Raw genomic sequence first — 26,200 nt, forward strand, 5'->3', positions numbered from 1 at the left:
CTCGGGGGAATAGACGTACTCTAGTTACCTCATTGCCAGTCAATATGTGTATATAAATATGATACCCCAGTAGATTTTTGTAATTTGGAGAACAAAACTAGTAACAAAATGTCAAAAATTTAATATATAAAGCATGATTTTTTAACAGCTTTTTTTCCACCAGTACCTCGCAGATATACAAAACATGAATTAAATTTCTTTTGTAATAAAATACTTGTTTTTCCCAAATGCCCAAAGTCAAATTTGGTCACTAAACATAAAACAGGAGAACTTGTCCTTTACAGCAAGCCAGTGGATGAATGGTTAAAGGCACCAGACACTATTGGTTGTTACTCAAAACAATTGATGCCATAAAAACTTGGTAACGAGCAATGGAGAGCTGCTGATAGTATAAAACATTGTGAGAAACAGCTCCCTCGGAAGTAACATAGTTTTTGAGAAAGAAATAATTTTCCACTAAAGTATTTGTATTGAATTCAGCTGAGGTCTCAAAATCAAGCATCTGAAAGCACACAAATTGTGCGACAAGGGCGTTTTTTCCTTCATTATTATCTGGCAACTTCGACGACCAATTGAGCTAAAATGTTCACAGGTTTGTTATTTTGTGCATATGTTGAGGTACACTAAGTGATAAGACTGGTCTTTGACACTAACCAAAGGTGTCCATGCCTTTAACTATTGCATTGTTGCTTACCCTCTTGATTGCAGATACTACATGTTGGTTTCTTTCTCTTCCGGTTATCATCACTGCCTTTGCTAAAGCCTGAACTACCACCTCTTCCTTTCTTGCTAAACCCACTTTGCTTATCACCTGTTATCAAAACAAATTTAATTTACAGATCAAGGTGACCACAAAATAACCAAATGGTTACTGGGGCCTCCATTTTCCCAATCCCTTCATTTTCAAACTCACTCCATGTTGGTGTGCATTTTGGCGACCCCAACCAGAAACATGTTTGGCCTTTGGTAATTGTTTGAGCGTTCTCGCGTGTTCGGTTGAACCGCTGTGATGTGGCTGTTCCGACCAAACTGTAACCGAAGTGTGACCAATCAGGACCAGGGCCCAATTTCATAGCGCTGCCTAACGGTAAGCAAATTTTCGTGCTTACTGTAGCTGAAAAATGTGCTAAGCTGCAAGCGTATTCCACAGGTTAGCAGAAAAATTAGGCAGCCATATTGCGCCTTCAAGGTGGATTTGCATTGTAACATCATTTATTTTTCGTGCAGTAAGCAAGTAACTAAAGGTTGACCATTTGCACTCGAACCCAGGCTGGTCGACCATTTGTTGACTTCTGTGGTCGACCATTTGGAACCAGCCTCGAGCCCATGGTTTCTTCACTGGTCCCAACAGCATGTTCCATTCTAACATGTTAAAAGCGCAGAGGGAACCAGTGACACTATAGCGAAAAGGCGGAAGGTTGACTAGACTTCCAAATGAGTCGTTCGAGTGAGTGCGTCACTGCGCATGTACATTGCTGGTCATTAGTCAACCATGAGTCGTCTAAATGTGCCCACTCAAACTTGCTTTTAGTGTCAAGCTCAAGACATTACAATTACAAGGGCTTTCAATCCCTTAATTTTCAAACTTACCCCATGATGGTTGGTTACTGGAGCTGTTTCCTTTTCTACTGTTCCCCGCACCATCTTTCCATTCAAAGAAGTTACATTGCTTTCCCTGTGGTTTGTTGCACACGTTGAACTCTCTGCCTTTATTTGGTCCTTCTTTTTGTACTGTCCGTCTATAAAATAAAAATGGTTTAAAACACCAATTAATCGTCATCCATCATTGCAAAAACAGCAACAACAAAATAAACAATACATAAAGTTTGTGGAAAGAAATAGTACATTTTTCATTGTTCAACCTCAAACCATTTAAAATGTACCCAGTCAGTTTCCCTTGTAGTTTATTGTTTAAAGACACTGTACACGTTTTGGATTAACTCAAAACATATATTAGCATAAAACCTCTCTTGGTAACGAGAATCGGAGAGCTCTTGATAGTATAAAACATTGTGAGAAAAGATTTCCTCTAAAGTAACATAGTTTTTGAGAAAGGGGTAAATTCTCACTAAATTAATAAAAGACTTCTGGCCAGAAGTCTTTTATTCCTATGATGTTAAGATGGAGGTTGTTGGTTCAAATCACGCTGTAGTAAATTTGACTTTGTTCAACCCCAAATCTTCAAAAGAATTTTTTTCACCATTATAAATGTTAAACCTTTTTAGATATTTTCATTTCTTTGGTTAGTGTCTTGTTCATCAATTCATTTCATTTCATTTATTCTGGTTATGAAGCCAAAATACTCACAGAAAAACTTAATCACTATACTAGCCAAGATCCCCATGTAGAGAAGACAAGAAATGAAGTTTCAGTTTTAGATATGGGAGGAAAACCCCAGAGAATTATTCCAGGGAAAACTCATGGAGTCAAGACGGGACTGACAACTCAATCCACGTAGTGCCCCGGCATGATTCCAACCAGGTCCTAGAGGTGGAAGGTGAGGAAAGATGTCATTACGCCAACCCGACCACCCAGAATCAAAATTTAAAAAAATTAAATTAAACTAAGGTATCACAATAATTCATTGTATCAAGATAAACCACAAGGGAAACTGACTGGGTTAATTCTTTGTCAATTTTCAAAAATCATTTAAAAATTTACCCAGTCAATTTCCCTTGTGGTTTATATTGATATCTGAAACAAAAAGTTGCATCCCCTTAAGGTGTTCCCCTTGCTGCCGCTTCCCAGGTTGTATCGTAACTTGGGTGTGATCCCTGGCTACACGGCAGTTAACGGTTGAATGGCTTCTGACAAAAAAGGGAGACCGCCAACAGAGGGCTAGATAGCTCAATTGGTAGAGTGCAGCACTTTAATCCGGAGGTCGTTGGTTCGAATCCCGCTATAGTCAATTCTTTGTTCAACCCCAAAAACAGTTTATTGTGTAACTTACAAGACTGCCGCCTGTCCGCATTGACACATGACCTCTCCCCATACATTAGTCTTGACATCTGTAGAATCATTCCCAGACTCAAACCCACTACTACTCCTATAGCTGCCTGTAGTATTACTGCCATAGCTGCTTGTAGCACCAGTCCAAGAGCTTCCACTGGTAGAACCAGAACTCTTACTAGAACTCCAACCAGAATCATTGGAATTGTTTGTAGAATTGGAAGTTGAGTTTGAGTTCTCATCAGCCCATAGGAAGAAGTTACATTCCCCCGAGTTACACTTGTAGAACTGGCGCCCTAGTGACAAACAGAGAACTATGATAAGAACTAACACTTTTAAAGGGTCAGGGGTCGATTTCACAAAGCAATAAAATTCATCGCAAGACAAATTTTCAGTATCACCATAGAGATTTGTATTGTGACATCACACTTTACTTAGCAACTTCGATTGATTTGCAGTTACGATCAATCTTAGATCTTTGTGAAATCGTCCCCTGAATACATCCAGTAATGACTCTGGAAATTATTGCCCAAAAAAACTTACTTGGTAAGAAGCAGCTTTGGATAGTATCATGCAAATTCACATCCAAATCACTCAATGGGATTCCAACCAATAACCTTTGCATTGCTTGAGCAAATGTCTTATTACCATTAGACCACCGAGCTAGCCCGGTGGCTAGAGGCATAGGGTTTGAACTTCCTCTAGCCACTGGGCCTAGCTTGGTGGTCTAGTGGTAAGAAATTTGCTCCAGCAATGCAAAGGTCTTGGGTAAGAATACCACCTGAGTGATTTGCCAGTAGTTTTTTTCCCCACAGAACTCTGGAAAGTTCTTAACACACATCGAGGTAATAAGTGTAAAAACAAACAAATTATATTCTTCATCTCGGTATAAATGTTAAAATCTTGGGAGAGATGCATGAAACAATTTAAAATGTCTCCATCAGTAAGAATGATACTACCTGGACATACCATTGTTTGGTCCCGGTTTCTTCACTGTAAGCCGTAATGCATCACCTCCACAGTTACACACAATGGCATTGTCACTACTGCTATTAGTACCAGCAAAGAATGATGTTCCTCTAAAACATAAATAAGGAAGAAATTAGCATTACAAATACTGAAAATGGAAATGCCTCAAGGACTACAATTTGTGTCTTCACACTGTAGACTGAGAGTAATTCAATTTTCTTGTTACAGGTTTGTTTGTTTATATTGCTCTTCCCATTATGGGAACCTGACAAACTCCCACAAGAAGATATAAATGCCAAGCTGGCAACAGCAAATCTCTCTCACACAAACATTGGTCTAGGATTATGAACTGCACAAATAAAAAAATTGTGATTCAGTAACAAGTCGACAATACTTGTTCTAGTCATTGTGCAATCAGCGGTAAGTTTGGCAGAATTCGAACCTACAACCTTGTGATTGCAAGTCCTGCAATCTAACCACTAGACCACGATGAATTGCACAAATCAAGAAATTGTGATCCAGTAACTAGACGACAATACTTATTCTAGTCATTGTTCAACTAGCGGTAAGCTTGGCAGGATTCGAACCTACAACCTTATGATTACAAGTCCTGCAGTCTAACCACTGGACCAGCTTTTTTTCTAAGAGGTCTTACCCAATAGGTACTTGATCAAGAGGTTGTCTAGACTGTGCCGTCTGAGAGGAAAAAGCTCTGTTTCCACTTTGATGACTTCCTCCACGTCCACTACTACCGCCACCTCCTCCCCTACCACCCCAGTCGTTGTCTCCTCTACCCCCGCTTCTACTTCCACCAACTCCTCCACCATTGTCCCCACCCCATCCTCCTCCTCCTCCTCCCCTTCCATTGCCTCCTCCTCCTCCTCCACCACCTCCACCTCCTCCTCCTCCCCATCCTCCTCCGTTGCCTCCCCCTCCATTGCCTCTACCACCTCTGCCACCCCGTCCTCTTGTCTGGCCTCTTCCTCGATCATTTCTTGCATTTGTTGTTGGTACTGGTTCAAGAAATAAAGAACACTAACATCAAAAAAGAGAGTTCACACCAACGGCAACTGTTTTACCCTTTATTAGAATCTCCAGAACAGATGAATAAGGTGCATTAAATCATTACCAAGAAGTTCATCCATTTAACCAATATTCTTGTTTTCATAAAGAAGCCTCAATTTATTGTACATGAAGCAATAATGTGTAAGTGTCTTACTTAATTACACAAATGTCAAGACTGTGACTGGAAGCCAAACTCTCGACCTCAGAAACACAAAGAACTTGGGTCTGGTGCTCTTGACCGCTCGACAATGACACACCACTTACATATGTAATCAGTTAATGTTAACCAATAGTGGACCAGTACAAAAAAATAATTGCAAAATGTCTATTTCAATTATGCCACCATGCATACCATGCCCAAAGTGTATGAGTTTGGTAGTAATGTGATAAAATAAACACATTGTAATTGAGTCTTCAGAGTTTGGTGGTCATGTCAATAAACCACACCTTTTTTAAAGCCGCTTTTTAGTGTGTTTTTCTTCTATGGTCACCTTGCCAGTTAGTTTAGAATTTTAGCATAGATAGGGTTAGAGGCATCTGTCTCCTGAAAAGGTCAAAACATTACCGATGCCAGCAGAGATAGGCCTATGTAATAAGAAACTATTAATTCTCTGTTGGCGGGACAGATGTATCCCCATAGTTTTGTTTGGGCACTGGCTTAGTGACCATTTTTTTTCCTTTGTCTTTTTCTTCCACTCTGTGCTTTTTAACATGTGTTCTGTGCCTTTGATCATTTTGTAGGTAAGGGACACAATATAAATTTCAAATTTTATTATTATAAATATAAACTGACCTTGTGTTTGAGGAGGAGCCCTAAGATAACTAAGATTCAGATCTAAGGATTCCATCAGTGTCACATCACAACCTCCGATACAACCAACATATCTGTGTACAAACAATAACATACAAATGAGAATTCTCTTTCTCTTCTTTGTTCATAAACACCTGGGACAGTTCATCCATTCTGATTGGTCAAGGAACATCACACAAGCGACAAGCGATCTTAACACAGTGAGGAGTGTTTACACATGGCCTGAGGCAAGTCAAAAGAGGGCGCTATCAGACGATTGCATGAATTCTGCAGTTGGTAGGTTGCATATGGCTCACGCATATTTGAAACTGTGCATGCGATACTTCGGAATGTTTGGAACTTAACCATGCAAGTTCCAAACATGTGACTATAGCGCTTAACACAGATAGAAATTTATCGCTGACTCAAGGTAAACTGAGCTAAACTGTCAGGTGTGTCCTCACCTTTTGAAGTTTTAATGGAAATATATTTATAAATGGGAATGAAAGGATGAAAACTCAGTGTCAAACGAAGGTTCATATCTTGCAGGGTCGTGACCAAGAAATAAAGGTCCTCACCTTCAGCCCAGTCGTGTAAGTCACAGGCACAACCCTGCCAGATTCACAAAGCTGTTTAAATTTAAGAACTCTTAATCCCTTATAAAAACCCTATTCTTACCAAATCCTCCAAAAAACTATTCAGGAGATTGGTCAACTTAGTAGGATTTGATCTTGCATGCCCACGCCATAATTGATTATCAATTGAAAAGGTATACCAATCTTCTGGAAGTTGAGTTACCAAAGAGTGTAGGACTTTTAAAGATATGAAAGGATCTCTAGGCAAAGACACTGTGTAAGGGTTGCATGATTAGAGGGGCCGTAAAGACCATGTGAACCTTGTTTACAACAAGTGTGACCTTGTACATTCTTTGGCTTGTCTGGCAGGCAAGATACTGCACTGGTCATTTGGGAAAGTTTACATTTTGTGGGTCATAATTTCCACATAAAAACAAGAATTATGAAATAGAAAGCTGGACAAGTTTCGAGATGTGCCCCCTTTCATCATATCAAAAATTGATAAGAATTGGACAGTGCAATCTGCATAAAATATAAGATTTTATGTTTTCTTCCATTAGGCTGTGTACAAATCGTGCCTGCAGGAAGTCCAGGCTCGGGTGGCTCTTTTGTAAACATGTGATGTCACAGGTCATATCGTCTATATAGAAGCTAAAAAAGAAGATAAACATTACATACTGTGTTGGCATCATTGGAGGTATGGATCCTCTCTTCAATTTCAACTTGATCTTCTTCACTGGTCCAGGTAGGCACTGAAACCACAATAAAACAATTATTCATACTTTATGCATTCAGGGCTCAAAAATAGCGGTCGCCCGGTCACCAAAGCCGAGTGAAAAAGGTAAGTCAGAACCCATCCTTTACTAACCCCTGGGCAAGTCCAAATAAATGTTACCTTCCACAATAAATGAGGGGTACATTGGTAAAATCCCAACGAGAGTTTATGTTTAGTTTATAAAATGGTTTTACCAAGACCTAGCCAAACCCTAGGTTTTAATTTAAATAACTTACAGTCTGGCAAACATCATCAGATACAGATGCTTCTTGTACAGCCGCAGGGAACCAGACTGCAGCTTTGCATGCTGGGTAGCCAGTGCATGAGACCATCCAGCCGCCATCTTTCTTGGCTTTAAGGATCATTGATTGGTTGCAACGTGGGCAGGAGCGGACTGGAGTCATGGATTCTATCTCAGTCACTGTAAGTAGACAATGTATTGAATTCATTTTTGCATAATAATAATAATAATAATAATAATAATAATAATAATAATAATAATAATAATAATAATAATAATAACAAGCTCTTATATAGCGCTTTACATTACATCATTACATTATATCAATGCGCTTTACATTAGTCCCCTGGTCATTGGGCCAATAAACATCCCTTTTAATCTTTCTCAGCTCCCATTAGGAAGTATACAGCCCCGAGCTGCCGTGGCGCTCCGAAAGCTTTTCATTCACAATATCAAACTCTACCCTCGCAGGTACCCATTTATACCCCTGGGTGAAGAGAAGCAATTATAGTTAAGAATCTTGCTCAAGTACACAAGTGTCACGACCGGGATTCGAACACACACTCCGGTGAATTATCACCAGAACTTGAATTCGATGCTCTTAACCACTCGGCCATGACACTCTAAAGGTCATGGGTATTTTGTGTTGTATCTTCGTAGGATTAAAAACAATCCAACGTGTTTGAGAACCAAAATAATAAATTCCCTTCAAGAACCGACTCCGCTGTAGTGCAGTTAATTTCGATCGGCTATAAGCTAAGTTAGTAGTCCCAGCCAATTTTCTATACCTTCCACCCAGGTAGTAGTTAAAAAGCAGGACAGTTCTTTTCAGAACTGAGAAGTCTCCCGAACATCCGATAAATCTACTCTGCGGTAGTAGAATAAAGAAGGACAGTTCTCTGAGAACAAATACTACCTGGAAAGTAGATACACACATGGTGTTACCGCAAACCAACTATATATTGATACCTCACCATGCAATGCCTCAAATCCTATAAAATAAGACAAAGTTTGTTTCTTACCATCTGGTACATATGCTTCTGGTTGTTGACCAAGATATCCAGATAGCGCTACATCCAACATGTTGGCCTGTCAACAAAAATATTATAACAATAATAATAATAACAAAGTCTTATAAAGCGCACATTTTCACAAAAGTGCTCGGGGCGCTATTACAAAGAAAACTAAAAGACAAAATCACAAAGAACAAAAAACAGATTAAATACAAAAGAACAGATCTATCAACATGAGGTGTGTTTTGAGAGATGCTTTGAAAGAGTGAAAAGAAGTGGATGTTTTGATGTGAAGAGGTAGTTGATTCCAGAGATGTGGTGCTGCAACAGAAAAAGATCTGTCCCCCAGGTGCGATTAGACTTGATTTCTTGAAGAAGATATCTGTTTGCAGAACGAAGGTTGCGAGATGGTTTGTAGATGTTGAGCATGTCTAGGATGTAAGTAGGTGCTTGCCCATTTAGAGATTTGAAAACAACGAGCAAGAGTTTATAGATGAATCTAGAAGAAATTGGGAGCCAGTGAAGATCTAAAAGAACAGGTTTTATGTGGGAGTGTTTTGTTGTTAAGGTGACATATTGCATACATAAGAAGACAGGTGAAAACAAATGTTTTTTTTTTTATTTGACAGAAGAGATGTTGGTGTGGTGCGGTGTGCATGCACATACCAACTGTATGTGTGAATGCATAGAACACGTATCAGCTAAAGGTAGCTGATACGCACATCAAACCAACACAATGAAATGCATCAACAAATAATTACTTGTAAGAGATTAGGTACTTGATACTTGATGGAGTAATCCCTTTGCAGCTGGTGAAAGCTAAACTGGGATGATGTGCTGTGCAGAGAAAATGAACATTTTGATTTGTGGCTAGCTGTTGTTAATGGATTGATACATTACCAGCTAGCAGCTAGTTAGTGTTGGTGCAAGACGTTTCTTGTTTTCCTTTCACGCACAGCGTGGCTGACTTGTGTGGGGCGGCCGATGTAGGCGCTGTTGGTAAGTTGGCCGCGCTGTGCTTGAAAGGAAAGCGATAAACGTCTTGCATCAATACTAGAAGCTAATAACAATGCAGTAAAGACTGGGTCCTCACAATCTTATTACCGATCTCAAATGTAATGAACAGTTCTTACATTTGCAGCAGCTTCAATGAAGACTTGTTTGTATTTCTCAATTTGTTCCCTTAACACAACGTCTGGGTCCTTCAGTCCTTCACATATTCTAAACAAGAACAACATATACCATTTTACAAAATATTATAACACTTGTGCAAGGTCTTTTTCATTTATTTAGCAAAGGACACTTCCATTGTAAAATCTTTAAAGGAGCATTTTAGAACTGGTAAGAAAGAAAAATCGTAAAGATCACAGATTTACATCAAACTTACAAGGTCTAATGATGATGATTGTAGAAAATATCCCAAATGAGCTCAAATTTTCACAGGTTTGTTATTTTATGCATATGTTGAGATACACCAAGTGAGAAGACTGGTCTTTGACAATTACCCATAGTGTCCAGTGCCTTTAAGGTGAAGAATCAAAAGAGATACCTTTTAAGATCTGATTCCAGTTCCGCTCTTAGGTGTGGTTTGGAGAGTGCATATCCCATGTTGTCATATCCTTCTACTAGTCCCATACCTAGCTCACCAGGAACAAACCTACCATCGGGTCTAACTCCAACATACAGACGAGATTTAATGGTATCAATGTGATCAGCATGAGTGGCATCAGTACCTGTGTAAGAGATGGTAAATTTGCATCGGGGATAAAGAATATTAATTAAGGTTTTTTACATATATATACAACGATGTGTGTTAGCACTGTATACTCAGTACTTACCCGAGTTCTGTGAAAAAATACCACAGGCATGTTTTAATAATAATAATAATAATAAGACATTTGTAAAGCGCCTAATGCAAAAGCCTCTAATACTCGGATGGGATTCGAACCCGCGACCCTTGCAATTCTAGAGCAGTGTCTTACCAACTAGACTACCAAGGTTTAATACCCGGTTGCTAAAGGCAGTTCGAATCCTAGAGGCAGTTCAGTACCTGTGTGTTCAATACATAGGATCAAACACTTCAGTCACATGTTAACATTGGTAAAACGGGTTTATATCCCGTCATTCATTTTAGTACCAGCCGCCATGCGCAAGCTTGCAACATTACACGCCAATCCGAACACTCAACCATCAAAACACTCTAAGTGATACAGGACCATCTTCATGTAGTCTCTTTTATAAGCAGGTGAACTCTGAGCCTCGCGCTTTATTTCTAGCACCTCCAACAGCTTCAACGCATCCAAAACTTGGCAGCCTGCCTTTCGTAGTTACATTAGCTTTGGGTCAAAGAGCGAGTAACTTTCAAAGTTTTAGTTACTGTGTATAAATGTCTCCTAGGAATAGCACTGGGCTACTTATCATCTTCCCTTGCTCTCTATCCAACCGCCACGCTCAAGCTTGCGATCAGCTTCTGACAACACACGCCTAACCGAACACTCAACCATCAGAACATTCTCATCTGCTCACAATCGAACTTTCTCGTTTGTTGCTCCCCAAATGTGGAACAACCTCCCAGTATTCATTAGAAATGGAAACTCTTTGCCAATGTTCAAGAAATCTCTGAAAACTTATCTGTATCAAATGTAATATGTTGTAGTATAGTTCGGTTTGGTTTGCTCACTTTATAGCAATTTGATCTTGTTGAAAATGCGCTTTATAAATGCTGTGTTGTATTGAATCCACACCATGCAAAGCTCCATACATCACTTATGCATAATCTACTTAATAGGCGCCAACTGTCCATACTGAGTTTGACCTTTGACAGTACCAGGAAAGTTTTTGCAAATTAAAGTTTTTAATATGCATTAGGATCAGCATGAGGAAATGGCAGACTTACCGATTCCATGTTTATCCATGAGTGCAATCAGATCAGCTTCAGTTAGTAAGGGGGGTGGACTTGTCTCGCCATCAACCATCTGAGTAACATAATAATGAATCTTTTAACAAAAACCTTGTAACAAATACATTGTCGTGGCTGAGCGGATAAGAGCACCGAACTCAAGCTCTGGTGCTTCTGTTCAGCAGAGTGTGGGTTCACATCCCAGTCGTGACACTTGTGTCCCTGAGCAAGACACTTAACTATTATTGAAAATATTGATGGTTAAAGATAGTAACAGGCTGATTATATAATTTGGTACATGTATGATTGGTATCATTACCGGCTGGTCTTAACTTGCTAATTACATTAACGTGTTAACAAAGTGACCTGGGGTGGACTAGTCTTATCTCGAGTTAGGATGAGTACTCGTCCTAACTTAGGACTAGCCATATGTGTTCAATTTCTCCTAGGACTAGTCCTAGACCCCTGGGCCCAATTTCATAAAGCCTGTCAGCATCAAAACGTGCTGACCACTTGCTTAGCAAAAACAGGTTACCAGCCAACATTCCATAAAGTTTACATTGTTGCGGGTGGTGCCTCGCTCATTTCTTGCTTACCAAAGTAATTTACTAAGCAGTGTTTTCTGCTAAACAGGTTTATGAAATCAGGCCCTGGTTGAGAATATAGACCTTATGCACATGACATCATTTCAGTAGGGCGCCCTCACTTAGAGGTAAAAAGGAGGTTGTTCATTGGCCAATTCTGTTCGGTGCACGTACAAATCTGTGCGTGTTGATTGTTTCGTCACCGTTTTACCTCTAAGATGACAGCTGGATGACGTCAATGCATAAGGTCTATTCCCTGATTAATGGCATAACAAGATGATTAATATTACCTGGATTGAATTAGGTTGGAATGTTTGACCTTCCTGGAAAACCGGAATGACCTTAGCATTCCATTTATCATACGGGTAGACATCTAAATAGTTCCTTGCAACGATCATCAAACCTTGTGCTGAGAATTCTTCATTTGCAATCTTGATCTCCACAGTGGTCTCAAAACCTTGAGCATCCTATGGGTAGAACAATGGTGCATCAATCAATGTGTCAATACAAATAGGGTGTGTTATCATAAGTCATGCTTGTCGTATACTAAAAGACTGCACTGGACACTAATAGTAATTGTTAAAGACCAGTCTTCTCACTTGGTCATGCGTTGGTGTATTTCTACATATGAATAAAATAACAAACCTGTGAACATTTGAGCTCAATTGGTTGTCAAAGTTGCGAGATAATAATGAAAGAAATTACACCCTTGTCACACGAAGTTGTGTGCTTTCAGATGCTTGACTTTGAGACCTCAAAATCTAATTCTGAGGTCTCAAAATCAAATTTGTGGAAAATTATTTCTTTCTTGAAAAGTACGTTACTTCAGAGGGAGCCGTTTCTCACAATGTTTTATACTATCAACCTCTCCCCATTACTTTTTACCAAGTAAGGTTTTATGCTAATAATTATTTTGAGTAATTACCAATAGTGTCTAGTACCTTTAAGGATATTTTACACAAGCACCAGTAACAAAGGTCCTCGGTAATTGGTGACTGTCCCTTCATTTGATTATCTAACAAAGCTTTCACACGACTTTTAAAACACAAATTGATTAACATCCCTTGGTTTTCAACAGGGGGTTGTTTCCCCCAAAAAACGTGGTCAAATTAAGCAGACATCAACTTCTACTTGGTTACTCGGCACAATCCATAAGTCAAGATATAAACACCAAGGAGCAATTATAAGTAAAGCGTCTTGCTCAAGGACACAAGTACCAGGCATTGATTTCACCAAGCTCTTTCTATCTCAGGATTAATCTTATTAGGACTTAGGACAAGTTAAGTTCTGTATCCGAAGACGTTAGGACACATTGAAAAAATCCTTAGTTAGGAAGGGTTACTCATCCTAACTCTAGATAGGATTAATACAATACTAGCGTTTCAGGAAACCGGCTGCAGGACTGAGATTCAAAACCAACATTGTGATGACTCAGCTACCACAACTTGAGTTTGATGTGCAAAAACATTCGGCCACGACACACTACTCGCAGAAGTGAGTTATAACAAAGACATTTGAAATGGGTGTTTTGTATTGATGACACTATAGCCCTTCTCACATTGTATCTCTTATCCCTGTGGAATACAGCCCTACTCCACAGGGTTCCGACTGCACGTTTCAAGAAATACCCTGGGGTTAGCACTTTCCCGTACTCCGGGGAGCAGGGTGGCTAGTCCTCGGGGTATGCCCATTTGCCGAGGTAAAGTAATCACAAAGTAAAAACGCCAGCCATTATTCCCTGATGGCAACCTAGGGAATAGAGTAGTGTTAAAAAGGCTTTTTACCTTTGAACAGCAAGCAAGGAAGTGTCTGACAATGAGCTCAAAGACCTTCTGGTCATTTCCTTGCAGTGTATCGGTATACTTGAGAGGATGGATAGGGGGATGAGCATTATCTGTCTTGTTGCCTTGGCGAGGTGTCGGACCTTCTTGTAAGATGCCTGCCGCAAACGCTATAAATATAACAAGGCATTTACATAGTCAAGTATTGGTCATAACATAGTCAAGTATTGGTCATGTATAACAAGGCATTTCTCTCAAATTTTAATAGATTTATAGTAATAATTATTGTATTTTTACTCTTTGTATATATGCATCCGCAATTCGGCTTTTTGGCCGCCATGTTTGCATATTTAATAAACCAATAATAATTAGGGAATAACAGTGTTCGTACCCGGTCTTCACTGCGTGGTAATGACCGGGTTGGTGGCTGGCGCTGTTAACGGACCGAGCCGGAGGCGAGGTCCGTTAACAGCGCCAGCCACCAACCAAGGTCATTACCACGCAGTGAAGACCGGGTACGAACACTGTTATTCCCATTAATAAATACCTTTTTTAGCAAATTAAACGGCTAAAATTGTCCAAATTTTGTGAATTTTCTCTCGGCGGTACTTCCAGACATGTTCAGGGGCCATATTTGAGCTTTTGATGGTTCCCATCTCTTTCGTGCGTTAATCACATTACTGATCTTTGAGACCAGTGACTCTTTTAATTAATGATCTGTTCAGCGCCTTCACTGGGGTCAAAGGAGGCAAATGATTGGACGATAGCTGTTCCTTGTGCATTAAAACGCGCGCATGAGCTCGGCGTCAGTTTATACGCGCGCACATGTTACACACGCGCGCACTCAAAATTGATACATTTTCAGCGCGCGTACGCGTAAGTGCGCGAAGTTGCAATGAAACTAACAGGGATATAAATAAGCGTGCGATAACAGTGCAACGCGCAAGGTTTACACAATATATGCTGATTTAGTGGCCACTTTTTCGCTATTTTCCAAAGCCGGTCTTTATACCACCGTTAACACTCTCACACGTGACCGGGTTTTGACCAATCAGAGACTTGAAACCGTCCAAGGTATTTATTAATTGGTATTCGCGCCCTATGCGGATATCCGGTTAAGAAAAAAAAGGCATTCGCGGTTACGGATAGGAAAACCTATTCGCCATTAACCGGATATTTGAATAATTTGCCCAGGCCTAATTAACATTATAAGTTATCACACAAGCGCGAGCGGAATACGGAAAAATATAGCGCTTCTGCGCCCCATTTCCAACGAGGCTAAAGGCCGAGTTGGATATGGGACGCAGACAATTCGCGATGAACAGCATGCACGCCATAGATACAGAATTAAAATAACTAGATCGGCTGCGCATACATACGCATTCTGGCATTGGGGCAGCCATTAGCCCATCTCCAACGCTCATGCAAACCAGCACATGACTTTTAGCGCGTCCATAGTGGTTTAAGGCCGATCTCCCATGTTAATTTTTTGTGCGTTACCACCAGCACGCAGCACGCCACTTTTAGCGTATCCATGAAGAACCAGAAATGTTTGTGTACGGCTTATGGCGCGTATAGATTCTGACACTGAAGATGGAGAACTTGCCCAAAATGGTATCTGTATCCGCATGCATGCGAAACTTCTCTAAAAAAGGTTACTTACGTCCCCATCTTGGATCCTGTGTCTGTTCTTGAACCAGATCACGTAAATTCAACTCCTTTGGAAATGTGTTGGTTTCAGTGCGTGGATAACTGATGAATCTAAGCGTGGCAAATATAAGAATTCCCACCATATATAAATGTATTAAAGAGTAAATTCAAGTCCATTATCTAGTTTTCAGAGAACACAACATACAACTAACGTGTGAACATTTATACCCAACAAGGTCACCCTGTACTGTTTTATCAAAGATTTTGGTCAAATTTTTATTTGTATTTATTTATATTAATTTTTGATATCATATGCAAGGGGTCTATAGACAGACGTTTTTTGTCACTCACGATGACATGTTTAAATGGGTAATACAACAGGTTATAGACCATGTGAACCTTGTTCACAATAAGTGTCACTTTGTACATTCTTTGAGTATTCTGGCAGGCAAGATAACTACACTGGTCCTATGGGAAAGTTGACATTTTGTGTCATAATTTCCACATAAAACCAAGAGTTATGAAAGTAAAAGCTGGACAAGTTTTGAGATACGCCCCCTTTCATCATTTCAAAAGTTGATAAGAATTAGACAGTGCAATCTCCATAAAATATAAGATTTTGTGTTTTCTTCCATTGAGCTGTGTACAAATCATGCCTGCAGGAAGTCCAGGCTCTGTGGCTCTTTTGTAAACATGTGATGTCACAGATCACATCGTCTACAGGTGAATGAAGTTTGTTCTAGAAGCTTGCAATCTATATGAAGACCGGAAACAAGAGATATTCTAATATCTAAATGTTTGATGACAACATACCCTTTGGTGTAGAGTTTCTCAGCAATCTTCATTGTCTCCTTAGCACTGATCCGAAGCTTGCGAGATGATAACTTTTCCAATTCCTAAAAACAAATAAAAATCAACCACGTTAAGGTAAGATCAGATGGGAAAAGGGAGCGCTTGATATTATTTGACCACCAAACTGACTTGAGCTCTGGCATTACACAAATCAAATTGTAGTCTCATGCCGGTATACTCAAATTTACAACTTCATCCACCTGTTTTGAAATACTTCATCAAAATAAGCGATCCTATAAGCTAAAGTAGTAGTCCCAGCCTATTTTCTATACCATCCGCCCGGGCAGTAGTTAAAAAGCAGGACGATTCTTTTCAGAACTGAGAAGTCTCCCGAACATCTGATAGTCTACTCCGCGGTAGTAGAATAAAAAAAGACAGTTCTATAAGAACAAACTCTACCTGGCAAGTAGATACACACATGGTGTTACCGCAAACCAAATATACATTCATCAAAATTCACATGAAATGCATCCCTTAAGGTGAACCCTCCAAAGTGGCTTCCCTGGTTGTCTTGTAAATTAGGTTGTGATCCCTGGTTGTACAATTTATAGTTGAATGGCTTCTGACTGGCACCCCAAAACAAAGATATTGACAAAAATGGTAGACCACCAACACAAGGGCTAGAATAGCTCAGTTAATCTGGAGGTTGCAGGTTAAATTCTTGTAAATTTTATGTTTTTCAAGCCCAAATAATAAAAATTACCCAGTTTCCCTTGTGGTTTATAGCTTAGTTTTTAAAGTAAAAAATGTCCTTCCCCTATAAGGTCATGAAGGTGATCCCTTTTCTGCTGCTTCCTAGGTTGTATTGTACCCATAGAGTTTATATAGGAACTAGAGGGCGCACTGGTGATGCTGCTTGGACAAACACCACGGGACCGCAAGGAGACACGCGCGCCATTCGGTACACGCGTTGAATCAACATTGTCAACTCACAAAATGTCCGCACAAACACACGCTGTGCGATGCTGTTTTGTCAACCTAGAAAATGGCGGCATGTGCGCATGCGGGGCCGCGTATATGGGCCAGTGCGCCCTCTAGTTCTTATATATAACTCTATGATTGTACCCAGTCAGTTTCCCTTGTTTTTCATTATTTGAAATACATTATCATATCAGTTTGCACAATCTGCAAAGCATGGAATCCATGATACGTACCACTGTATCCATGGGTAGTGGTCTCCATTTACTCTTACTTCTACTGCTGACATTAGTTACTGTTGCCATGGGGTCATCAAGACACACTTGGAGTAATACCTCACATGCTAAGCGATGAAATAATCTATGTCTCTTCCAGTTAAACTCCACTTTAGTGTCATCCAGTTCATGCAAAACTGATATAAAAAAGGATAAATCAAAATTTGACTCTAAAAAAAAATACACAGATTTTTGATGTGGTGGCTAAGTGGTTAAGAGCACAGGGTTGGATTTCACAAAGAGTTGAGACTAGTCTTATCTCGAGTTAGGACAAGTTACTCGACCTAACTTAGGACTAGCCTTAAGTTGTTAATATCTCCTAGGGCTAGTCCTAAGTTAGGACTTGTCCTAACTCTTTATGAAATCGACACATGGACTCAAGCTCATTAGCAGAGTGTGGGTTCGAGTCCCGTCATGGCACTTGTGTCCTTGAGCAAGATACTTGAAGGCAGTGGACACTATTGGTAATTACTCAAAATAATTATTAGCATAAAACCTTACATGGTAATGAGTAATGGGGAGAGGTTGATAGTATTAACCCCTTGAAGGCGGAAGACGACTATGGCCGCTAATCTATTCTGGAATGCTGTGGACTGTGTATGTGGTAAGCCGTGGAATGCAGTCTGTGGCCGGTACAGCTGTAAGCAAACAAAGGCTGCTATGCAGTCATGCGTGTAAGCCGGGCATTGAGGCCTGATAATACCGGCGTTAAGGGGTTAAACATTGTAAGAAACGGCTCCCTCTGAAGTAACATAGTTTTCGAGAAAGAAGTAATTTTCCACAAATTTGATTTCGAGACCTCAGATTTAGAATGTGAGGTCCCGAAATCAAGCATCTGAAAGCACACAACTTCGTGTGACAAGGGTGTTTTTTCTTTCATTATTATCTCCCAACTTTGATGACCAATTGAGCTCAAATTTTCACAGGTGTGTTATTTTATGCATATGTTGAGATACACCAAGTGAAAAGACTAGTCTTCGACAATTACCAATAGTGTCCACTGTCTTTAACCATAGTTGCGTTGTCCTTAGGGTGGGACATTAAGCCGTAAGTCCTGTGTACTAGGATTGGTAGTGTACATAAAAGAACCTTGAACACTTATTGTGGAAGAGTAGGGGTTAACCTGGTGTTTCTGGGTCACATGTTTACAGGTTTCATCAGGCTTGCAAGCTACAGTAATTAAGCTCATTTATGAGGCTTACCTCAACAAAATCTCAGGAATGTTTTAATTGTACTATTAAACATCAAGCTAATGTTGATACAACGCAAGTTATGGAAAGTTTTGCGGTAACACCATGTAATGACTATCTCTAAATGAGTTGGGGTGGTTCTGAAAAGAACCGTTGGTTTCAATAGCTTTATCCAGAAGACCATCAGCATACTGATCGAAACGTCGAGTTGAAACCAACGGTTCTTTTCAGAACCACCCCAACTCATTTAGAGATAGTCATTACATGGTGTTACTGCAAACCTTTCAATACCGCAATTCCACCATGCTAAGTTTCAAATCCTACTTACATTTCAAGTTGGTAATAAAAACACTTACCTTTGATTTTATAGAATGCTTCTGGTATGAACGCTTCTACTTGTTTATATCGTTCAACCACAAACCCTAGTGTAGGGAACTGACAACTACCAAAGCTGATTAACTGCCCGTCCAGGATGTTAGGAAACACCTTGCACAATCGTAGGGTTTGGAAACGAGTGAAGGCAGCACCTGTAATATAATAGTGTTTAATAATCAATCAATAGGTCACCGTGGTCCAGTGGTTAGACTGCAGGACTTGCAATTACAAGGTTGTGGGTTCGACTACTACCGCGCTAACCATTGATTTCACAGTGACTGGAATAAGTATTATCGTCTAGTTACTGAATCACGATGTCTTGATTTGTGCAATTCACCGTGGTCTAGTGGTTAGATTGCAGGACTTGCAATCACAAGGTTGTGGGTTCGAATCCTGCCAAATTTACCGCTGATTTAACAATGACTAGAATTAGTATTGTCGTCTCATTACTGAATCACAATGTTTTGATTTGTGCAATTCATCGTGGTCTAGTGGTTAGATTGTAGGACTTGCAATCACAAGGTTGTAAGTTTGAATCCTACATCGCTAACTAACCACTGATTTCACTTTGACTGGAATAAGTATCATCCTTTAAGCACAACATCTTTATGGTGCAACTCATAATCATAGATGTTAAACCAATATTTGACTGAGAGAGGTTGGTGGCTGTTGCCGAAGATCATTAAAAACAGACAGACATTCAAATCAAATCTAAAATAAATAATCAGAACTGAAGCATTTTGAAAAAAAAGTTGGTTCAAGTTATTCTTTCTCAAAGATAAAGAGACTAAAAGAGGGGGGACCCATCTTAATTGCCCATTAAGACTGAAAAGGGTTATGGTCACAAAGCTTTGTTCTTGTATTAAGGGCATGGCAGTTTTGGTCTCCATCAGGACCCAATTTCATGGCTCTGCTTACCACCGAACTCTGCTCTTACAATCACTATTCGACCGCTTACTGTGCAAGCGCCAACTTTCTGCGCTAGCTGTGGTAGCAAAGAATGCCTAGAATCGTGGTGTACACAAAACGCACAAGCAAAAATTACCTGCTGACCCGCAACATATGCTTGACGAATTCCCTGTTTCCGTATTGCTGATTATTTGCTTACAGTGAATAGAACCATGAAATTGGGCCCAGTTACTTTCAGCTATTAGTGTGAGATTTAAACCTACCTATTCTCAGATCAAGCTGTTGTCTGACATCTACTGCATTAGTTATTCTCTCATCAGGCCGAACTAGATTACGACATGTATTGGCAATAGATCTGTAAAGATAATATTTGTAACAATGTTAAAATGACCTACATATGCTACACAAACAACAATTCTGAGATCAAAGAAAATCGTGGTTGAAGTTGAACTATTTTTCAAACTGTTTTTTTTTTTAAGACTGCTACTACATTTTACTTTATCTTTAAGAAAAAAATAAAGCTGTTGATATGCTTTTATTCTTGCAGCTGTTTTCACGTGTAATTAAATTCCCAAAAGGCCTTTCAACAGACCCTTCCCATGATATATGCTTATTACATTACCGCATGGGTACAGAAAACAATTGTTGCCAATGTGATGGGGTCCATGGCGTTTTGTACACCCAATGGGGCAAATGGCACCCTCGGCTTTGCCACCGAGGGTGTACAAAACCCATGGACCCCAGTCACAGCGTGCAACAATTGTTTTGTTATACCTTTGTATAATTGTTATTCCTCTACTCAAAGTTCTGTTGTCATCTTCAAACATTATTACGACGGAGTATTCATTGTTTAATAAGCAGAAGAAACCATTCCTGAATGTTCCCTTGAACCTGCAGGTGTTTCGTACACAGCGCTGGAAATCGACCAACGGTAGGAAAGATCAAGGTGATGTACACCGGTGTACATCACTTTTCATGTTACTCGACCCCGAGCCATGGTACATGCATATTTGTTGCACATCACGTGATTGGTTCTCGACCAATCAAACTTCACAACTTGTTAAAGAGGTATAACAAATCCTATTGGTTGCCAAAAGCCATAGAGATGTGAACTAAGAAGACACACAATCACGCAATCACAATCATTTTGCCAACCAAAATATTCGTGCACACGCCCTGTGTGCAATTTATTGGAAGGGTCTTTTCATGCAAGTGAAAAACAAAAGATGTGCTTTGGTCATGTGTTTATTGGAAACTAGAGATTTTTTTCACTCATCCAGAAATGATATGCAAAGAACAGCAATTTTGATAAGTAATGGCATCCAATTTGTGAGGGGGTAAACACATTGTACTCAACTTACTGTGGAGTTATCTCTGAAAATCTCGCTCTGTAGACATCCAACTGAGGTTTCACTGAAATCAAAACAAAATATGGACATCAAGTAGTTGTAAGATGTTAAAAACACTGGACACTATTGGTAATTGTCAAAGACCAGTCTTATCACTTGGTGTTTCTCAACATATGCATAAAATAACAAACCTGTGACTATTTGAGCTCAATTGGTCGTCGAAGTTGTGAGACAATAATGAACAAAAAAACACCCGTGTCACACAAAGTTGTGTGCTTTCAGATGCTTGATTTTGAGACCTCAACATCCAATTCTATGATCTTGAAATTAAATTCATGGAAAATTACTTCTTTCTCGAAAACTTTGTCACTTCAGAGGGAGTTGTTTCTCACAATGTTTTATACTATTAACCTCTCCCAATTACTTGTTACCAAGTAAGGTTTTGCGCAATAATTATTTTGAGTAATTACCAATAGTGTCCACTGCCTTTTAACATGAAGACTATGAAGGAGCCATTGAAGTAGTCTGACAATTCAGGTCAAAGGGTTTGATTTGGGGTCCACAGCGGTGAAGATACCACCACGCAAACCTTCGGCTGTCTCTTCAAATTCACAGTCTTTATTGAACTTGAGAAAGTACCGAGTAGACAGTGCTAACACACATCAATGTATATGGGTAAAATGCCTTTTGATTGGTATAGAGTGCATCACATGATATATCTTCTTTTTTTTTAGGCTGCGCGAATGTGACACGCTATACGCACAGCAAACAAGGTATATATTATACCAGTAGGAATTGAAATACTACACCATTACATCAGCAGCTTCTTAATACATAGAGATGGCTAGGCACAAAACATACATGTAGTATCGGGTTTAAAGGAACACGTTGCCTTGGATCGGACGAGTTGGTCAAAACAAAAGCGTTTGTAACCGTTTTTTATAAAATGCATATGGTTGGAAAGATGTTTTAAAAGTAGAATACAATGATCCACACAAGTTTGCCTCGAAATTGCGTGGTTTTCCTTCTACTGTGCGAACTAACACGGTCGGCCATTTATGGGAGTCAAAATTTTGACCCCCATAAATGGCCGACGTGTTTGTCGACGAGGTAAAAGGAAAACCACGCAATTTCGAGGCATGTTTGTGTGGATCATTGTATTCTACTTTTACAACATCTTTCTACCCATATGCATTTTATAAAAAACGGTTACAAACGCTTTTCAAAGACCAACTCGACCGATCCAAGGCAACGTGTTCCTTTAACAACATCCCTTACAAATATTCTGCCTTTTCATTGGTTTAGAGCGCGTCACGTGATATGTCTTAGTTTGACTAAAAACGGCGGCTGTGTGATAGTGCATCGTTTGCCGTGTGATAGTCCGACGACTATCACACGGCGTGCAGTACCAAGACGTCTTTTAACCCACCTCGAACCCAATCAGTTGTGCATCTGTGTATCTGAAACGCGCGTACGAACATTTTGTGTACGAGGATGATAGTCTGTTGGGGGTGTTATAAAACAAATATTGACTGCTTTTACTCGCGCTATGGTTAAAACTACGACTCTCTCGGTGATCCCCGGACCATTCCATTTTCCCCTCTGCTGCGCCTCAGGAAAATCGAACGCTCCGGGGATCACCTTGGGAGTCGGGACCCGAAGCAGTCAATATTTGTATGTAATAAAACAATGACTGCTCTTTCTTGTGCGATGGTTAAAACTATGACACCCTTAGTGTTCCCATGAACAGTCTAATAATAATATAGCGCCTATAAAGTTATCTCTAAGTGCTTCACAAATAACTCAAATAAATAACCAGTTAAACTATTTACAATTGACTGAAAGATTAACACTCAAGTAAGGTAATTAATGCTGTATAGAAAAGAGGTGGGTTTCAGGGCACTTTTGTATGATTCAAAGGAGGTGATAAAAGAGTGTGATGGGGGAGATTGTTCCAGAGAGTGGGAGTAGTACCGCTGAATGACCAGTTACAATACTGCTTTGTGTTGAGTCTTGGAATCTGAAGGAGATGTTGGTGTTGTGAGCGAAGGGAGTGGGGTAGGAGTTTAGTTATGAAGGAGATCTGAAATGTCGATGGGAGCAGCGCCATGAAGTGCCTTGAAGGTGAGTAGAAGTATTTTGAATTGAATGCATTTATTAATGGGTAACCAGTGGAGTGAGGATAAGATGGGTTATAAATGTTCATTTTTGCGTGCTCTCTAAAACAGAACACTCCGGGAATCAGCTCATGACTCATAGTATTAACCATAGCACTCGAAACAGTCAACATTTGTGTATTATATACCTCATGTATAGAATCCCCTAATCTGATTGGTTAAAAATAGAGTCATGGAAATAGCTATGCCCCCTTTTTCTACCAAGATGACGTCATAGTGACTATGCCTGGGGCATAGTCAATTGACTCTGTCCGCTCTGAAAATAATGCAACTATGATTATGTAGAATGTACGACTAGCGTTCCTTGTCACGGCGCGACCTTTCTTCGCAGAAGACCTTTCACCGGAGTCAGGGTTGTTGATTAGAAGAATCTTTATTCGGTATATAAAAAAAATATTGACTGCTTAATTAGCGGTGAACAGTTAAAATTATAGGCCCTCGGTGATGTCAAAACCATGACTATGCCCGAAGCTTCGCTTTGGGCATAGTCATGGTTTTGACATCACCGAGGGCCTATAATTTTAACTATGCCCCTCATAGCAGTCAATAATTCCATACTTTACAGTTTTCTATGATATCACTTGACTCCTCAACAATAGATATTTTGTACTTTATTGGCTGTTAATTTTACATACCTGCTGTACAGACTTGAATGATTTCAAAGCCAATATTTTCACCTTCCCTGTCTCCATCCGTCCAAATAACAAGAACATCATGTTTCCTGGCCTCTCGCTCTAATGTCCTCTGAAATAAACAATGGTAAAATAACATGACAAGATTTACAACAAGATAACAAGACAACAAGATTTAATATGGGGGGATGGGGATGTTTTTACCCATACACCGATGTGTGTGAAAAAATATCACAGGGATATTTACTCGGGTGGGATTCATTCCCACGACACCCTTACTATTCGGGGGGGGGGGGTTCATATGCCAAGCCTTGTCCTTAGCACACACTACACATTGAGCTTACCTTGATGTCTTTATAGTTTTCAGGGCACCCTTTGAAGACCTCAGCACTAAATAAAGCTACTGGATTACAACTGTGCCTGCAATAAACCAGATCAATCAGAGCAATCAAAATCTGTTGCAACCAAAGGGCATCAGAGCAATCAAAATCTGTTGCAACCAAAGGGCACCACAGCAAAAGCAAAGGGCACCATGGGTTAATTCATGGCGAGCTATGTATTTAAGACACAAACAATGAACATCACTATCTCTTGAATATGTACACTTTGTTTTACCATTTTTTGAAGGCCGAGACGAATTCATAGTTGAGCAAGTGGCCGGACACTGATGTCATCGTCATTTTGCAGTTTTGGTCAAAGAGATTGTACTCATACTCATAAATCTTGTTGAACTTGGAGAATCCTTCACTCTGTTTAATCAGATAGATAGATAGATAGATATAAACGTTTATTCAATGTTGCAAATAGTGTATAATACAGAGTAATATGGACAAAATAAAAGTAAATATAAAATATATTAAAAGATGAATCTTTAAACGAAAAGCAACATCTAGGTCCGGAAAGAAGCACAGCTTTTGTTCCCCAGCCTATGAACAGACAAACCAAAAAACAGACAGACATTAAAAATACAGGACAAAACTAACAGGACAAAACTGACAGGTGTAAGACAGAAAATAAAGCTGTTACAATTTCTATATACAAAAATAACATCAGAATCTTAGTATTCATTAAGAAAACGAGTTTTAAGTTTTTTGGTAAAAGTTGAGAGAGTACGCAATGATTTAAAAGAGTCATCCAGACTATTCCAAAATAAAGTGCCACGCTGGACAACACCATTCTTAGACAACGAGGTTCTACGATAGTTAACATACAGATTTTTCCTAGCAGCGCTATGGGTATAATTGGAGTGAATGTTTGAGGTAAGTGTAAAACTGGAGTTGAAACAAGCAGGTAGAAGATTATTCATATATTTATACATAAACTTTCCTAAGTTAAGATGATAAAGGTCAACGAATTTTAACAGTTTTAAATTACAAAAGAGAGGCCCAGAGTGCTCACAATAGTCCGCTTTGGAAATAACCCGAACTGCACATTTCTGAAGAGTGAGAAGTTTATTACATTTAGGAGTTGGACTTCCCCAAGTCAAAATTGCGTAATAAAGATAAGGTAAAATAAAAGAGTTGTACAAGGTCAGTAATATGCTACAGGGAAGGAAATTTTTAAGCCGATTCATTGTACCTATATTTCTAGATATTTTAACTGCTATAGTGCCAATATGCTTCTCCCAAGTCAAATTTTCATCAATATGAATTCCCAGAAATTTAGTACCCTTAACCTGCTCAAGATTGGCATTATTTAGAATTAAAGGAACAGACTGAGTGTACTTGAACTGGCTAGCACAAAATATAATATAATTTGATTTGAGAACGTTTATACATAATTTATTTGCTAAAAGCCAAGAAGTGATTACCCTGAGCTCAACATTAAGGTTCTGCACAGCTAAGTCTACATTTTTATCTGAATACAACAAACTTGTGTCATCTGCAAACAAACAAAATGTAATTTTTTCTGATGTATTGCAGATGTCATTAATGTACAAGATAAATAATAAGGGACCCAGAACGGAGCCTTGAGGTACACCGCAAGTAATAGGCCGTTCAGTAGATTTTACAGAATTGTACAAAACATATTGGGATCTATTACATAAGTAACTTTTAAACAAGTCAAGCGCTATTCCTCGGACACCATAATGTTCTAATTTACGCATCAAGATAGCATGGTCAACAACAACAAAAAAATTCAAGAAGAGATTGAGAAATGAAACATGGTTGCTTCACCGTCAGGAGGAGGGTTACGTTATATCACAACTAAATGAAACAACCAACATTTTAG

At 39.4% G+C, this 26,200-nt stretch overlaps 1 protein-coding gene across 1 annotated transcript in view; it reads right to left on the minus strand.

The window, feature by feature from the left end:
- LOC139944674 (DNA topoisomerase 3-alpha-like) overlaps nucleotides 1–26,200 on the minus strand; it is a 32,340-nt gene that overhangs the window by 5,298 nt on the left and 842 nt on the right. The window contains exons 2-24 of the mRNA XM_071941746.1: nucleotides 24,584–24,717; nucleotides 24,313–24,388; nucleotides 23,972–24,080; nucleotides 21,172–21,223; nucleotides 20,074–20,165; nucleotides 18,883–19,053; nucleotides 17,298–17,473; nucleotides 16,105–16,187; nucleotides 15,305–15,402; nucleotides 13,645–13,811; nucleotides 12,151–12,327; nucleotides 11,274–11,352; nucleotides 9,927–10,110; nucleotides 9,511–9,598; nucleotides 8,387–8,453; nucleotides 7,360–7,544; nucleotides 7,027–7,100; nucleotides 5,777–5,868; nucleotides 4,574–4,931; nucleotides 3,919–4,028; nucleotides 2,951–3,245; nucleotides 1,591–1,739; nucleotides 695–811 (exon numbers count right to left, since the gene is read on the minus strand). Of these exons, the coding sequence (XP_071797847.1) occupies nucleotides 695–811; nucleotides 1,591–1,739; nucleotides 2,951–3,245; nucleotides 3,919–4,028; nucleotides 4,574–4,931; nucleotides 5,777–5,868; nucleotides 7,027–7,100; nucleotides 7,360–7,544; nucleotides 8,387–8,453; nucleotides 9,511–9,598; nucleotides 9,927–10,110; nucleotides 11,274–11,352; nucleotides 12,151–12,327; nucleotides 13,645–13,811; nucleotides 15,305–15,402; nucleotides 16,105–16,187; nucleotides 17,298–17,473; nucleotides 18,883–19,053; nucleotides 20,074–20,165; nucleotides 21,172–21,223; nucleotides 23,972–24,080; nucleotides 24,313–24,388; nucleotides 24,584–24,717 (3,133 nt within the window). The remainder of the gene's footprint in view (nucleotides 1–694; nucleotides 812–1,590; nucleotides 1,740–2,950; nucleotides 3,246–3,918; nucleotides 4,029–4,573; nucleotides 4,932–5,776; nucleotides 5,869–7,026; nucleotides 7,101–7,359; nucleotides 7,545–8,386; nucleotides 8,454–9,510; nucleotides 9,599–9,926; nucleotides 10,111–11,273; nucleotides 11,353–12,150; nucleotides 12,328–13,644; nucleotides 13,812–15,304; nucleotides 15,403–16,104; nucleotides 16,188–17,297; nucleotides 17,474–18,882; nucleotides 19,054–20,073; nucleotides 20,166–21,171; nucleotides 21,224–23,971; nucleotides 24,081–24,312; nucleotides 24,389–24,583; nucleotides 24,718–26,200) is intronic.

Source organism: Asterias amurensis, chromosome 11 (assembly GCF_032118995.1).
Source record: "Asterias amurensis chromosome 11, ASM3211899v1".
NCBI lineage: Eukaryota > Metazoa > Echinodermata > Asteroidea > Forcipulatida > Asteriidae > Asterias > Asterias amurensis.